Genomic DNA, 16,953 nt, shown 5'->3' on the forward strand with positions numbered 1-16,953 from the left:
ATTAAATAAATTAACTACAAATAACTACAATTAAATACAATTACATAAACTAAAGTACAAAAAATAAAAAAAGCTAAGTTACAAAAAATAAAAAAAATAAGTTACAAACATTTAAAAAAATATTACAACAATTTTAAGCTACTTACACCTAATCTAAGCCCCCTAATAAAATAACAAACCCCCCCAAAATAAAAAAATGCCCTACGGAACAGCCAATAGAATGCGAGATCAATCTGATTGGCTGACTGGATCAGCCAATCGGATTGAACTTGAATCTGATTGGCTGATTCAATCAGCCAATCAGATTTTTCCTACCTTAATTCCGATTGGCTGATAGAATCCTATCAGCCAATCGGAATTGAAGGGACGCCATCTTGGATGACGTTCCTTAAAGGAGCCTTCATTCGTCGGTAGTCTGTCGGGAAAGAAGGATGTTCCGCGTCGGCGGGATGAAGATTCAAGACCCGGCTTCGAAGATGACCTCGCCCGGATAGAAGACTTCTTCAGCGCCTCTTGGAAGATGACATCGCCCAGATGGAAGATTTCTTCAGCGCCGCTTGGAGGATCACTTCATCGGATGGAAGATTTCTTCACTGCCCCTTAGATGATCACTTCTGCCGGTCCGGGTCTCCTCTTCAGTTCCATCGGTGGCTCGGCTGAGTGAAGACGACTCAAGGTAGGATGATCTTCAGGGGATTAGTGTTAGGTTATTTTAAGGGGGGTTTGGGTTAGATTAGGGGTATGTGGGTGGTGGGTTTTAATGTTGGGGGGGGTTGTATTTTTCTTTTACAGGCAAAAGAGCTGAATACTTTGGGGCATGCCCCCACAAAAGGCCCTTTTAAGGGCTGGTAAGGTAAAAGAGCTTTGAACTTTTTTAATGTAGAATAGGGTAGGGCATTTTTTTATTTTGGGGGGGTTTGTTATTTTATTAGGGGGCTTAGATTAGGTGTAAGTAGCTTAAAATTGTTGTAATATTTTTTTAAATGTTTGTAACTTATTTTTTTTATTTTTTGTAACTTAGCTTTTTTTATTTTTTGTACTTTAGTTAGTTTATGTAATTGTATTTAATTGTAGTTATTTGTAGTTAATTTATTTAATTAATGTAATGATAGTGTAGTGTTAGGTTTAATTGTAACTTAGGTTAGGATTTATTTTACAGGTAATTTTGTATTTCTTTTAGCTAGGTAGTTATTAAATAGTTAATAACTATTTAATAACTATTCTAACTAGCTAAAATAAATACAAAGTTACCTGTAAAATAAATATAAATCCTAAGATAGCTACAATGTAATTATTAATTATATTGTAGCTATCTTAGGGTTTATTTTACAGGTAAGTATTTTGTTTTAAATAGGAATAATTTATTAAAGTATAGTGTAGTGTTAGGTGTAATTGTAACTTAGGTTAGATTTTAGTTTACAGGTACATTTCTCTTTATTTTAGCTAGGTAAGCTATTAAATAGTTAATAACTATTTAATAGCTATTGTACCTAGTTAAAATAAATTGAAAGGTACCTGTAAAATAAAAATAAATCCTAAGATAGCTACAATATAATTATTATTTATATTGTAGCTATATTAGGGTTTATTTTAAAGGTAAGTATTTAGTTTTAAATAGGATTAATTTAGTTCATAATAGAAATATGATTTAGATTTATTTAATTAATATTTAAGTTAGGGGGGTGTTAGGGTTAGTGTTAGACTTAGGTTTAGGGGTTAATAATTTTATTACAGTGGCGGCGGTGTAGTGGGAGGCAGGATAGGGTTTAATAAATGTATTATAGGTGGCGACGGTGTAGGGGGGGCAAATTAGGGGTTAATAAATTTAATATAGGTTGCGGCAGGGTCCGGGAGCAGCAGTTTAGGGGTTAAACTATTTATTTATTTGCGGCGAGGTGCGGGATCGGCAGGATAGGGTTAATAACTTTATTATAGAGGGCGGCGGTATAGGGGGGGCAGGATAAGGGGTTACTAGGTATCATGTAGGTGGCGGTGGGCTCCGGGAGTGGCGGTTTAGGGGTTAATATGTATAGAGTAGCTTGCGGTGGGCTCCGTGAGTGGCAGTTTAGGGGTTAATCATTTTATTTAGTTGCGGCGGTGTAGGGGGGGACAGATTAGAGGTGTTTAGACTCGGGGTACATGTTAGGGTGTTAGGTGTAGACAGCTCCCATAGAAATCAAAGGGATGTCTGGCAGCAGCGAACTTGTACTTTCGCTATGGTCAGACTCCCATTGTTTCCTATGGGATCCGCCGCCTCCAGGGTGGCGGTTTGAAAACCAGGTACGCTGGGCCGTAAAAGTGCCGAGCGTACCTGCTAGTTTTTTGATAACTAGCAAAAGTAGTCAGATTGTGCCGCACTTGTGTGCGGAACATCTGGAGTGACGTAAGAATCGATCTGTGTCGGACTGAGTCCGGCGGATCGAAGTTTACGTCACAAAATTCTACTTTTGCCGGTCTCTAGCCTTTGATAACTAAGGCGAATCAGACTCGCAACAAATACGCTGCGGAATTCCAGCGTATTTGAGGTTGACGGCTTGATAACTACCGCCCCATGTGTGGGGAAAAAGAGGCACAGCACACCAACATCAAAACCTCATCCCAACTGTGAAGTATGGTGGTGGGGGCATCATGGTTTGGGGCTGCTTTGCTACGTCAGGGCCTGGACGGATTGCTATAATCGAAGGAAAAATGAATTCCCAAGTTTATCAAGACATTTTGCAGGAGAACTTAAGGCCATCTGTCTACCAGCTGAAGCTCAACAGAAGATGGGTGTTGCAACAGGACAATGACCCAAAGCATAGAAGTAAATCAACAACAGAATGGCTTAAACAGAAGAAAATACGCCTTCTGAAGTGGCCCAGTCAGAGTCCTGACCTCAACCTGATTGAGATGCTGTGGCATGACCTCAAGAAAGTAATTCACACCAGACATCCCAAGAATATTGCTGAACTGAAACAGTTCTGTAAAGAGGAATGGTCAAGAATTACTCCTGACCGTTGTGCACATCTGATCTGCAACTACAGGAAACATTTGGTTGAAGTTATTGCTGCCAAAGGAGGTTCAACCAGTTATTAAATCCAAGGGTTCACATACTTTTTCCACCTGCACTGTGAATGTTTACATGGTATGTTCAATAAAAACATGGCAACATTTCATTCTTTGTGTGTTATTAGTTTAAGCAGACTGTGATTGTCTATTGTTGTGACTTAGATGATGATCAGATCACATTTTATGACCAATTTGTGCAGAAATCCATATCATTCCAAAGGGTTCACATACTTTTTCTTGCAACTGTAAGACATACACACTGGATATGCACACTGAATATGAGAAACACTGATGTAGATCCCATCTTGTAAAAAATAGAAGTACCTATCCTGCATTCAGACATCCCAACCTACAAAAATTCATTTCAGGGAGGTGGGTTCACCCGCTGCTGTGCCACCAACCCCCCCCCAGTTATATATTGGACAGTTGGACACCTTGAAACCCTAAGTAAGATACAGACTTATCATTAAAGTAGCTTCCCACTAAAGTCACATTAAAAAAAGTAGCTTTATTGCACAACCACATACAACAAACCTATTTTCCAATGATTGTACGCTTGTTGAATGCTTAAATATTTTAGAATACAAAGTTTAATTATGTGCAGTAAATAAGGTAGTATTTATGTTTTTATGTTATTAGTATAAGTGGGGGATTTTTGGTTATTGGTGCATGCTTTGAGGGTTCTATATTGTCCCAGCAACTAAAGGCATTCCTTAAAGAAACACATTTCCAGATTTGGGCCACATTGGATCCTGGTACTTGGAGTTTCAGGGAGATTGAATTCTATTTGCTGGCATCAGGGAGCTGATATTACAATCAGGGAGACTCCCTGAACTTCAGGGAGAGTTGGGATGTCTGTGCCTTGATCAGAAATACCTATGGAAGAAAAACTATATGCATGTCCATAGCAGCGTAGCACAATATATATATATATACAGTATCTCACAAAAGTGAGTACACCCCTCACATTTTTGTAAATATTTTATAATATCTTTTCATGTGACAACACTGAAGAAATGACACTTTGCTACAATGTAAAGTAGTGAGTGTACAGCCTGTATAACAGTGTGAAATTGCTGTCCCTCAAAATAACTCAACACACAGCCATTAATGTCTAAACCATTGGCAACAAAAGTGAGTATAGCCCTAAGTGAAAATGTCCAAATTGGGCCCAGTTAGCCATTTTCCCTCCCCGGTGTCATGTGACTCGTTAGTGTTACAAGGTCTCAGGTGTGAATGGAAAGCAGACGTGTTAAATTTGGTGTTATCGCTCTCACACTCTCTCATACTGGTCACTGGAAGTTCAACATGGCAACTCATGGCAAAGAACTCTCTGAGGATCTGAAAAAAAAGAATTATTGCTCTACATAAAGATGGCCTAGGCTATAAGAAGATTGCCAAGACCCTGAAACTGAGCTGCAGCACGGTGGGCAAGACCATACAGCGGTTTCACAGGACAGGTTCCACTCAGAACAGGCCTTGCCATGGTTGACCAAAGAAGTTGAGTGCACGTGCTCAGCGTCATGTCCAGAGGTTGTCTTTGGGAAATAGATGTATGAGTGCTGCCAGCATTGCTGCAGAGGGGTGGGGGGTCAGCCTGTTAGTGCTCAGACCATACTCCGCACACTGCATCAAATTGGTGTGCATGGCTATAATCCCAGAAGGAAGCCTCTTCTAAAGATGATGCACAAGAAAGCCTGCAAACAGTTTGCTGAAGACAAGCAGACTAAGGACATGGATTACTGGAACCATGTCCTGTGGTCCGATGAGACCAAGATAAACTTATTTGGTTCAGATGGTGTCAAGCGTGTGTGGCGGCAACCAGGTGAGGAGTACAAAGACAAGTGTGTCTTGCCTACAGTCAAGCATGGTGGTGGGAGTGTCATGGTCTGGGCATGCATGAGTGCTGCTGGCACTGGGGAGCTACAGTTTATTGAGGGAACCATGAATGCCAATATGCACTGTGACATACTGAAGCATAGCATGATCCCCTTCCTTTAGATACTGGGCCGCAGGGCACTATTCCAACATGACAACAACCCCAAACACACCTCCAAGATGACCACTGCCTTGCTAAAGAAGCTGAGGGTAAAGGTGATGGACTGGCCAAGCATGTCTCCAGACTTAAACTCTATTGAGCATCTCTGGGGCATCCTCAAACGGAATGTGAGGAGCGCAAAATCTCTAACATCCACCAGCTCCGTGATGTCGTCATGGAGGAGTGGAAGAGGACTCCAGTGGCAACCTGTGAAGCTCTGGTGAACTCCATGCCCAAGAGGGTTGTCAGTGCTGGAAAATAATGGTGGCCACACAAAACATTGACACTTTGGGCACAATTTGGACATTTCCGCTTAGGGGTGTACTCACTTTCGTTGCCAACGGTTTAGACATTAATGGCTGTGTGTTGAGTTATTTTGAGGGGACAGCAAATTTACACTGTTATACAGGCTGTACACTCACTACTTTACATTGTAGCAAAGTGTCATTATATGTATGTATCTTTGCCTGCTTTTTTTTCTAACAACCGAGATCTCATATCTTTGAGCTCTTATAACCTTTTTAATGCAATTTTTTTTAAATAATTTTTTTATTAGGCACTGTTATTATGAGTGTAAGTGTATTTTGTAATGTATTTTTTTATGTGTTTTGTGACACTTTTTAATTTCAGCTCAACTCTGAGATCAGGGTAAGGATTCTAGCGCAATCGTTATTTCGCTCAACTTGTAATATGAGCACAATTAAAATGAAGCGCAAACTATTGGGAAAACCATCATAAAATTGTTTGCACCTCACTTGTAATCTAGCCCTTTATATTTTATTGGAGGTTTTTTTATTGAGCCCATAAAGACCCCTTCCCTAGCAAACTCCATGCTTTTAACTTTTTACATTATTCAGGGTGATTCTCTTTCACACCAGGGCTCTTTGGAAGTCTGTATCTAGTTAGGGAGCTAACATTGAGGGTTTTAAAAACAAAACAGAAAAAACATCAAGCTCCCATCACTGCCTACCTCTTTCATGTTCTGTCCCAGTCTGTGACTTCTCTCCACATTTATGTCATCATCTCCAACACGATGCACCCACAAACAACATTGGATTGGGGGTCCTTGTTAATGTTGAATAAGGTTCATCATTTGCACATAGGTATATGGTCAGACTCTGTGGGTCATGGTTCCTAGTTGGCCTTAAAATCTATGTTTCTACTTTTCAATAGCATAAAGTTCCTAACTATCCCTCAATTTGCAGGATGTTTCCTAAAATTTGTAGGTCCATCCTGATGAAATAAAAACCATGGACAACAGGTCATCCAGATGCTCATAAACCACCCTGACCCCAAAGTGCTGCCCCTATCCTCCAGGTTTAATGTTTGAAATAAATGTTGGAAGTTATGCTACCAGTTTTTTTCCATGCTTGAGTTGCCTTTGTTTAACAGCATCTACTAGATCTTTGCAATATGTGAGAAGCCTTCCAACAGTTAATCTGTAAAGTAAGAGTACAGTTGATACATATGACCAAACACATTTCCCTTGGGTGAGCCCTCTGCCTGACAGTACATCTGCCCCATTCTGCAACCCTGCTGGGCAACAAGTGGCTAGATCCTAGGCAAGCTGCTACTTAAATTAACACAAACCCTATTGCTATCAATAGCAATAGGTTATCCATCACACTCAAGCCACTACGACAGCACCCAAGTCACAGTGATAGTTATTACTTTCTATGCAGTTGTCCTGGCTTGCAGGCCACAGTTAACCCCAAATGATGCTGTTTCTACCCTCCAAATCCCAATTAACCCTAATTGTTGCTGATCTGGTCTTCACTGCAGTTAACACTAAGGGCCTTATTATTTAAAAGTCCCTGCAAGATTCTCTAAATTCTCCCCAGTACCATGAAGCAGTCAGGTCACATGACACTTACCTATGCAGCCTGGGCTATGCTAAGAAGAGGATGGTTAGCCATGGTCTCCTGCCCGATGTCAGGTGATGAGAATAGTGTAGCATTGGATAAAAGATGTGCTAATGATAGTGTGGTGTCATAAGAAGACTGCACTAAGGTTTAAGCAGTGGGAACCCATACTATTGTTAATTTGAGCTCGGAGTTTGTGTCTTGTGCCATAGATAGTGATATTTAATTGGAAATGACCTTGCAGCAGAAGTGGTACCAAGACGTACCAAGGAAGTTTTAAAAGGCCCATGGTTATTTTCATGACTAGACACATAAGCATTTATGTTCCTGACCTGTCCTCCATGTTATGACCCCTACTTGATAATTGGATTTAATTTCTAGGTTGACCCCTTTTTGCTTGGTAAATTCTGGGTTGCATATACTGTTACTGACTTGGTCATTTTTATCTGGATTACCTGTTGGTCTGCTCCTATTGTTTCGACACTTGGCTGATGCAAGATATCCTTCTAACTGGCTTGCGGGGTCTGCCTGTTGTCCCTCTTGCTGCTTCTCCCATCAGGGCAAATTTCCTGCTTGTCAGGCTCTGTCCACAGAATGCATAGAACACTAAACACTTCTTGCGCTTATAAAGATGGAATAGCATCACAATATACAAGATATAATCCCAACATTTTGTAAGTAACAGTAAGAACTAAAAGGCTATTGTAGGCTCCAAAAAAAGCACATTCCCAATATTCCCAATACAAACATAATTGAGATAAGATATTTATTCACATATAGTATAAAATAAAGAAGCAACTGCTATATATAATCACAAAATGTAATATATATCATGCATGACAGAATAAAAGTTTAAAAATACTTTTTAATACTAAAGTTTGTGTCTTTGCTGCAGTCAGAGACAAATTATGTAATTGCACAAAAAATCTTTGATCCATAGCTGTTAAAGCAAAATAATCTCTATTATCACTTTTTATCAATCAATCTATCATCCATACATCCTGACAAACTTGCAACCTTCATCTAGTTTATATTATCTCCCATTGAGAAGTTAGTTACTTTTAAGTGCAATTTGCCAATGTGAGATCAAAGGCTACAAGGACATGCGTATAAACTAGGTGCAAAACAGAAGTCATAATTCTAATACATAATATTCAGCACCATCCTGTATATTTAGGTGTATCACGGAGTTGTACTAAATTTAAATCGATATATAAAGTTTGTTTAACTTAGTTTACAGAGATATAGTGTAGCGACACACAATTCCCAAAACAAAGATGGCGCCTTGGCTGATATGACGCGTGGCGTCAGATTGCGTAACCTGCGCTTTCTCTGAATAAGGAAAGTGAGTAGGTATCCAGTTGCTAAGGCAGCTAACCGGCCTTTGACAGGGAGGCAGGGCCTTTGGTTTGTAAGGACACAACCCTCAAATTGTACCTGCTCCTCCCCGGGGTGAAACGCCTCTGAATCCGCGTTGACGTGTCTCTGACACGGGGACGAAAAATACCTGGCGGAAAAATAAATAAAAGGTGTCTGGGGTGTCCCCGGGACAAGAGAGACATACAGGATATGAGTGGTACAGAAGAACATGCAGGTGAATGTATTCGTTGTAAGTAGGCAGAGAGAGGTGCTAAAGAGGTATGGACCGTGGTTGGAGGTACCTAAGGACATAAACAAAAGGGGCACATAAGGATCTGAGGAGAAAGTGGTAGAGGTTCATAAGAATCAGATGGTAAGGGGGGAGAGCATTAGGATGACCTGGGTGGGGGGATATAAAAAAAGGACATTAGGAGGATAGGCTAATAGTACATATGGTAACTTGATGAGGAGGAAACAGGAGGACCTATAGGAAATAGATTAGAGGTAGAACATAAGTAGAGGGAGCAATGGGCACAGAGGGCATGAGCTTTGGGGGGGGGGGGGGGTTGGTATATTATTAGCTGGCCTGGAAGAGGAGTACATGAAGATATGATGAGGGGGGCTGAACAGGAGTATGTGAAGGGTAACAGAAGTTCACCTTTTATTCTCAGAAATTCAAAAACTAGAGGAAGATCTAAGTAGGAGGTGGTCAAGTGTTTTAGAAGGCCCTAATGTAGAAGTGAAGCATATAAGAGGACTTTCAGAGTAAGTGCAAGAGAATTTGAAGGACTTGAGAGATATACATGGGGCAGGGTTATCAAGAGGTACAGTAGGACATGAGGAGGCAATGAGATGCATTGAAGGATTTGAGGAGGGAGTTGAGGAGTACATAAGGACCCAAGGATTGGGACAGAGTTCCAGGAGGATCTAAGAATGAAGAGGAAGAGATTAGTGCAGGATGATCAGATTAAGGAGAGAGAAATGGAGGGGCAAAGTTACAGTATGACCTGAAGATAGTGGAACAGGGCATACTGAATGTTCAGGGGTGGCTGGAAAGACAACTACATAAAACTTCATGCTTGCAAAGGATAAAGAACTATTGGTGTATCTATATCAGCATACAGTATATATTTTTGATAGAATGTGTGTATAGGTCGTATCATACCATTGTTATATCTGCACTAAAATTTAATTAGCAACTTAAAGAAGAAAGTGCCCTATTAATAATTATGCTTTAAGTAAAATGTTTGGGTCTAATCCAACCGGTGAAGTATCTTAGTATAGATAGAGTTTTTCAGTAGTTATGTATAGTATAATTGTTCTTTTAAGGAACTTGAAAGTCAAAATTAAAGTTTCATAAATTAGATCATACACTGCTACTGAGTGTTGGCACCCAATAGTATGAGCTTTTCCGAATGAGCAGCTGTTCAGGAGTATATATGAGATGTCCTTAAATTTACTTTTTTTTTTTTTATATAATTGTCACATTTTTTTGTCTTAGTTTGTCTATTACTGTGCAATGACTTTTTTTTTTTTTTTTTTTTTTTTTAATATACACAGAAAGATGATAACGCTGAGGTGGAGCAGTTTATTCTACACGTGCCATTATGGGTTGAATTCATTCACTCTCCAGTTTGCAGTTAAAGCGTCCTAGAACATCTCATCATGGGAAGGTGAGAATAAAGCTTGTTGATTGCATAGGTCAGAGCTTTCCAAACTTTTCATGTTGGTGACACACTTTTTAGACCTACATCATTTTGCGACACAGTAATTCAGTTGTACTAGCAAATAGGAGGTTAAACTAACTTGTTTTAAGAGATACAGACAAATACATAAATTATATAATAACGAAATGTATTTAACAGTAACACTATCGCCTAGATTACGAGTTTTGCGGTAACAGGGGTGCGGTGCTAACAAGCCTTTTTTCCCCACCGCTCCCTTAAGACAACGCTGGTATTACAGGTTTTTTAAACCTGGCATTAGCCGCAAAATTTAGCTCCACATCTCACCTCAATACCAGCGTTGCTTAAGTCAGCGGTGAGCTGGCTAAACGTGCTCGTGCACGATTTCCCCATAGGAAACAATAGGGCTGAGGTGGCTGAAAAAAACCCTAACACCTGCAAAAAAAGCAGCGTTCAGCTCCTAACGCAGCCCCATTGTTTCCTATGGGGAAATTAATTTTATGTCTGCACCTAACACCCTAACATGAACCCCAAGTCTAAACACCCCTAATCTTACACTTATTAACCCCTAATCTTCCGCCCCCACTATCGCTGATACCTACATTATATTATTAACCCCTAATCTGCCGCTCCGGACACCGCCGCCACCTACATTATACTTATGAAACCCTAATCTACTGCCCCCAACATCGCCGACACCTACATTATATTTATTAACCCCTAATCTGCCGCCGCCGCCGCCAACGTCGCCGCCACTATTATAAATTTATTAACCCCTAAGCCTAACCCTAACACCCCCCTAACTTAAATATAATTTAAATACATCTAAATAAATTTACTACAATTAAATAAATTATTCCTATTTAAAACTAAATACTTACCTATAAAATAAACCCTAAGCTAGCTACAATATAACTAATAGTTACATTGTATCTAGCTTAGGGTTTATATTTATTTTACAGGCAAATTTACCTGTAAAATAAACCCTAACCTAAGTTACAATTACACCTAACACTACACTATAAATAAACTAATTGCCTAAACTACCTACAATTAATTACAATTAAATTCAATAAACTAAATTACGAAAAAAAAACACTAAATTACAGGGGAAAAAAAGAATTACAAGAATTTTAAACTAATTACACCTAATCTAATCCCCCTAATAAAATAAAAAAGCCCCCCAAAATAATAAAATTCCCTACCCTATACTAAATTACAAATAGCCCTTAAAAGGGCCTTTTGCGGGGCTTTGCCTCAATGTAATCGGCTCTTTCCCCTGTAAAAAAAATACAATACCACCCCAACATTAAAACCCACCACCCACACACCCAACCCTACTCTAAAACCCACCTAATCCCCCCTTAAAAAAACCTAACACTACCCCCCTGAAGATCTCCCTACCTTGAGCCGTCTTCACCCAGCCAGGCACAAGTGGACCTTCAGAGGGGCAGAAGTCTTCATCCGATCCGGGCAGAAGAGGTCCTCCAAGCGGCAGAAGTCTTCATCCAGGCGGCATCTTCTATCTTCATCCATCCGGAGCGGGTCCATCTTCAAGCCAGCCGACATGGAGCCATCCTCTTCAAACGACGTCCTAACACTGAATGAAGGTTCCTTTAAATGACGTCATCCAAGATGGTGTCCCTTGAATTCCGATTGGCTGATCGGAATTAAGGTAGGAAAAATCCTATTGGCTGATCCAATCAGCCAATAGGATTGAAGTTCAATCCTATTGGCTGATTGGATCAGCCAATAGGATTGAGCTCGCTTTCTATTGGCTGTTCCAATCAGCCAATAGAATGCAAGCTCAATCCTATTGGCTGATCCAATCAGCCAATATGATTTTTCCTACCTTAATTCCGATTGGCTGATAGAATCCTATCAGCCAATCGGAATTCAAGGGACGCCATCTTGGATGACGTAATTTAAAGGAACCTTCATTCAGTGTTAGGACGTCGTTTGAAGAGGATGGCTCCGCGTCGGCTGGCTTGAAGATGGACCCGCTCCGGATGGATGAAGATAGAAGATGCCGCTTGGAGGACCTCTTCTGCCCGGATCGGATGAAGACTTCTGCCCCTCTGGAGGTCCACTTGTGCCCGGCTGGGTGAAGACAGCTCAAGGTAGGGAGATCTTCAGGGGGGTAGTGTTAGGTTTTTTTTTAAGGGGGGATTGGGTGGGTTTTAGAGTAGGGTTGGGTGTGTGGGTGGTGGGTTTTAATGTTGGGGGGGGTATTGTATTATTTTTACAGGTGAAAGAGCTGATTACTTTCCTATCCATATATCAAGAGCAGGAGCAGCAATGCACTACTGGGAGCTAGCTGGAAAAACAACAACACTTTGACTTCTGACTTCAGCTCAGCGTTTAAGCTGCCGCCCTCAGAGCTCTGCGAGTCCGACTGACTACTGCCCGGGCTGCAAACACACTGCCCCACTCACTGACTACACATGTAGTCACAAGCCGATTGAGAAGACTGCACGTGCAGTCAGGAGCCAATGTGCCGCCAATGTGCCGCCAATGGGAATAGTTTCAGCTCCCGCTGTGCTGTGCCAATAGGTTAAGATGATCTGTAACCCACTAAGTATCAATCACGTGATATGCGTAGCGTGCAGGCGGAAAGTTGGAAACCCAAAAAAGTTTAAAAAAAAAAAAAATTGGTGCTGAAGCAGGGACACACCTACACACTGCCGCCGACACACTAATGTGTCACGACCCACAGTTTGGAAAGCACTGGTATAGGTACTTACTTCAAGGGATACTAAACCCAAATATTTTCTTTCATAATTCAGATAGAGCATGCAATTTTAAGCAACTTTCTAATTTTCTCCTACTATCAATTTTTCTTAGTTCTCTTGCTAGCTTTATTTAAAAAGCAGTAATTTAAAGCTAAGCAGCCAGCCCATTTTAGGTTCAGCACCCTGGAGAGCGCTTGCTTATTGGTGGCTACAGTTAACAAACCAATAAGCAAGTATAACCTTTGTTCTGAACCAAAAATGGTCCGGCTCTTAAGCTTTACATTCCTGCTTTTTAAATAAAGATAGCAAGAGAACAAAGAAAAATTGATAATTGTAAATTAGAAAGTTGCTTAAAATTGCATGCTCTATCTGAATCATTAACGAAAAAAATTGGGTTTAGTGTCATTTTCTAGCTGGCTTCAAAAGGGAGCTGTATGAAATGACATCTCTAATTTTACTGCATAATGTGGGTTTTAGACTGGTCCTAAAGGATGTGTTTAATTTTGAGACTTGAATATATGGCTACTATATTTATTGGATGCATTTCAGCTCTTATTAGTCAAAGTTGACTTCAATTAACCTCATTTAGACACCTATAATTGTGGGTTCTTCATATTGTAAAGCTGTTGTCACTCCTGGGCATTTTGCTTGTGTTTTTTTTGTTTGTTTTGTTACTCTACTTATATTGATCTAACTGATGAAGACCATTATTTTATTAATTTTTGTTTACACCCTAGGTTAAATTTCTCCTGCTTATTTCCTGCTTCCTGGCACTTCAGTCTCTCCCCTAGTGGGTGCCCTCGTGCCCTAAACACCACCTTAAAACAGCTGGTGATGATCGGTGTGGTGGCTGCTATCGTGGTTTTACTAATTTATTCACTGCTTTTGGTTCGGACGAAGTATAACCGTTCCTATCGAGACAGGAAGTACCACAGGTAATTACAAAACTGCAGGAAGATTTGCAGAAACTGAAAGAATTAGCTGGCAAACAGCAAATTAATTTAACATTAATAAATGTAATATTTTTACATTTGGGAAGCAAAAATAAGCATGCTACATTTTACTTCAATGGAATAAGATTTGGTGAAACACGCTAAAAAATAGTGCTCAATGCTGGGCAGAAGCTTCTAAAGCAAATAACATATTATAGCATGTAATTAAAAGGGGTATGGGTGCATGAGAAAAATGCATTATTCTGCCCCGTTACCAATTTCCGGTAAGACTCCACTTTGACTATGGAATACAGTTTTGTGTACTGGTCCTTAAAGCGACAGTAAAGTCAAAATTAAACTTTCATGATTCAGATAGAGCATGCAATGTAAAAAAAAAAAACAACTTTCCAATTTCCTTTTGTTATCAAATTTGCTTTGTTCTCTTAGCATATCTTTAATTGAAGAGTAAAACTCGGTAGGTTTAGGAGTGTGCACGTGCCTTTAGTATTTAAAGGGACACTGAGCCCCAATTTTTTCTTTCGTGATTCAGATAGAGCATGCAATTTTAAGCATCTTTCTAATTTACTCCTATTATCAATTTTTCTTTGTACTCTTGCTATCTTTATTTTAAAAGAAGGCATCTAAGCTTTTTTTGGGTTCAGAACTCTGGACAGCACTTTTTTATTGGTGGATGAATTTATCCACCAATCGGCAAGAACAACCCAGGTTGTTCACCAAAAATGGTCTGGCATCTAAACTTACATTCTTGCATTTCAAATAAAGATACCAAGAGAATGAAGAAAATTTAATAGTAGGAGTAAATTAGAAAATTGCTTAAAATTGCATGCTCTATCTGAATCACAAAAGAAAAAAATGTGGGTTTAGTGTCCCTTTAATGGCAGCAGTGTTTTACAACATTGTATAACAAAGCTACAAATAATGTTACAAAACACTTCTACCACAGAGTACTAAAGGCACGTGCACACTCCTGAGCTCTTATGAGCCTACCTAGTTTTACGCTTCAATAAAAGATACCAAGAGAACAAAGAAATGTAGAATTTAATATACAAGTAGTGATAGGACACCGGGGTCCTAAAGAGGTGCGCTTGTGTTGAGGTATAGTGGATCAAGTCTGAAGCGGGCCACACTCTTAACAGAAGAGGTGATGGTCAAATAATTCCTATGAGAGAAGGAAACCAGAGGCGCCACATAGGGTAATATTATCTCGATAAACCCTACAGATTAAAGATGTGTGGAAAAGGCCCCTTTGGATGGCTACTCACAAGATGTAGCGGCACGACCGGAGTGCCTAGCCGGGCAGTATGGTACCAACAAAGTCGCCCGTAAGACTCACACAAGGTAGCCAGAGCGTCGTACGCCAAATCACGTGGCAGGGCTGACCAATCAGAGAGACCCAGGAGTCGAGCCCACACAAAACAGTCCTCCGTTAAGTGAGGGTATAATAAAACTAAGAGCAAGTAGGATAAAAACTAGTGTGTGAAATGGTTTATGCTGAAACGCGTTGCTGTGATAGTGTGTTTCATAATAAAGTTTACACACTAGTTTTTATCCTACTTGCTCTTAGTTTGATTATACCCTCACTTAATGGAGGACTATTTTGTGTGGGCTTGACTCCTGGGTCTCTCTGTGACGTTGCCTGCTACTCTCTACATCACTGGTGACTGGCGTGCTTCCACTGCTCCTAGGATTGGTCAGCCCCGCCACGTGATTTGGCGTACGACGCTCCGGCTGCCTTGTGCGAGTCTTACGGGCGACTTTGTTGGTCCTGTACTGCCCGGCTAGGCACTCTGGTCGTGCCGCTACATCTTGTGAGTAGCCATCCAAAGGGGCCTTTTATTACCCTATGTGGCGCCTCTTGTTTCCTTCTCTCATAGGAATTATTTGACAAGTAGTGGTTAGCCTTTATTGGATCTGCTTATGGCTCATATGGAGAATTGGCTGGAACACTGATTACAGAAGAAATGTAAGATAAAAGGTCACACTGTAAAGCTAAAGAAAGGAAAAATTAGCTCTCAATAGAGAAAAATTTATTGGGAATTGTGTAGACCTTACATTGTAATGTAGGGGTTTCTCCTTCACATCCAGAATGTGTAGGTATATAGAGTTCTCAAACTAAGATGTAAGTTTCAAAAATTACTTTGAGATGTCTTTGATAATCTCACCAGAGCGGAGAGCTTTAGATCATTGTAGCAATGAAAATATTGAACTGTAATAGAAGTAGCGCCGTGGAACTCTTTGCCTGAGGAGGTAGTTAATGCAAGTACAGTAGATAAATTTAAAAAGGGCTTAGACTTTTTTTTTTTTCTCTCTCTCTCTTGGTTTTTGGGTAAGCATTTGTATAGGCATTACTGTCAATTCACTTGACAGTGGTGTTTTTTGATGATGATGGTAATATTATTATTATAAAACAGGGATCAAAGAAGGCCTGAGCTTGATGGATATTTTGTTTTTCATTCAATCTCCTTTACTATGTATGTGCATTATGATAACATTTTTACATTAGGTCTTGGCAGATTTACTTAGTTGCCAGTCAAAATCTTCAATATTCAGTTAGAAATTCCAGCAGACAAATAAGGAATTACTATTTTTCTTGTATTTATCACTGTGCAGGCTGCTCTTTAAAGAGTTGGAAGGGTAAAATTAAACAGATTTAGATAGAGCACGTAATTTTAAGATACTTTGAAATTTACCTTTTTATCAAATTTACATTTTTCTAATGGTTAAAAGCATATGTACGTAGCCTCAGCTGCAGCAATTCACTACACTACAGGGCACTAGCTGGTGATTGGTGACTACATACATTTTTGTCTTGTCATTAGCTTACTAGATGTGTTCTGCTAGCTCCCAGTAGTGCATTGCTGCTTCAGAGCCGACTTTAACTATGTGTTAACATATTAAAGCATATTTGTTTTGCACTTTTTATATCTTTTTTTTTTTTTTTTTTTTTTTCCATATTCAGTATATGTATTTATTTTTTTTTTTTTATTTTTTTTTTTTTTTTTTTTTATTATTGAGGATTAAGCATTACAACAGAAGTCACAACGTAGGTGACTAACAAATTCACATATACATAAACATTATGTTGTTGTAATAACACAGTAAATATAGCTATTGATGGAAATGCAGAGCATAGAAATCGAGCATGTCAAGTGTGAAATAAAATCTCTACCACATAAACCTCATGTTCAATTTATATGAATAAAATTACAGACTATGAAAACCTCATTTTTGAATAATATGAACAGACTTTAAACACAGGGACAGAGTGATACTTCA

The 16,953-nt window shown here is 39.6% G+C and overlaps 1 protein-coding gene across 6 annotated transcripts in view; it reads left to right on the forward strand.

The window, feature by feature from the left end:
• Positions 1–16,953, forward strand: part of ENTPD4 (ectonucleoside triphosphate diphosphohydrolase 4) — a 110,836-nt gene that overhangs the window by 27,021 nt on the left and 66,862 nt on the right. For 2 of the 6 annotated variants that reach the window (XM_053718124.1, XM_053718123.1), the window contains exons 1-3: positions 8,310–8,542; positions 9,868–9,980; positions 13,462–13,659. In XM_053718124.1, the coding sequence (XP_053574099.1) occupies positions 9,973–9,980; positions 13,462–13,659 (206 nt within the window). In that variant the 5' untranslated portion in view covers positions 8,310–8,542; positions 9,868–9,972. Of the gene's footprint in view, positions 1–8,309; positions 8,681–9,867; positions 9,981–13,461; positions 13,660–16,953 lie in introns of those variants that run through there. The other 4 variants (XM_053718120.1, XM_053718119.1, XM_053718122.1 and 1 more) reach the window with 4 other exon arrangements.

Source organism: Bombina bombina, chromosome 6, assembly GCF_027579735.1.
Source record: "Bombina bombina isolate aBomBom1 chromosome 6, aBomBom1.pri, whole genome shotgun sequence".
NCBI classification, from domain to species: Eukaryota; Metazoa; Chordata; class Amphibia; order Anura; family Bombinatoridae; genus Bombina; species Bombina bombina.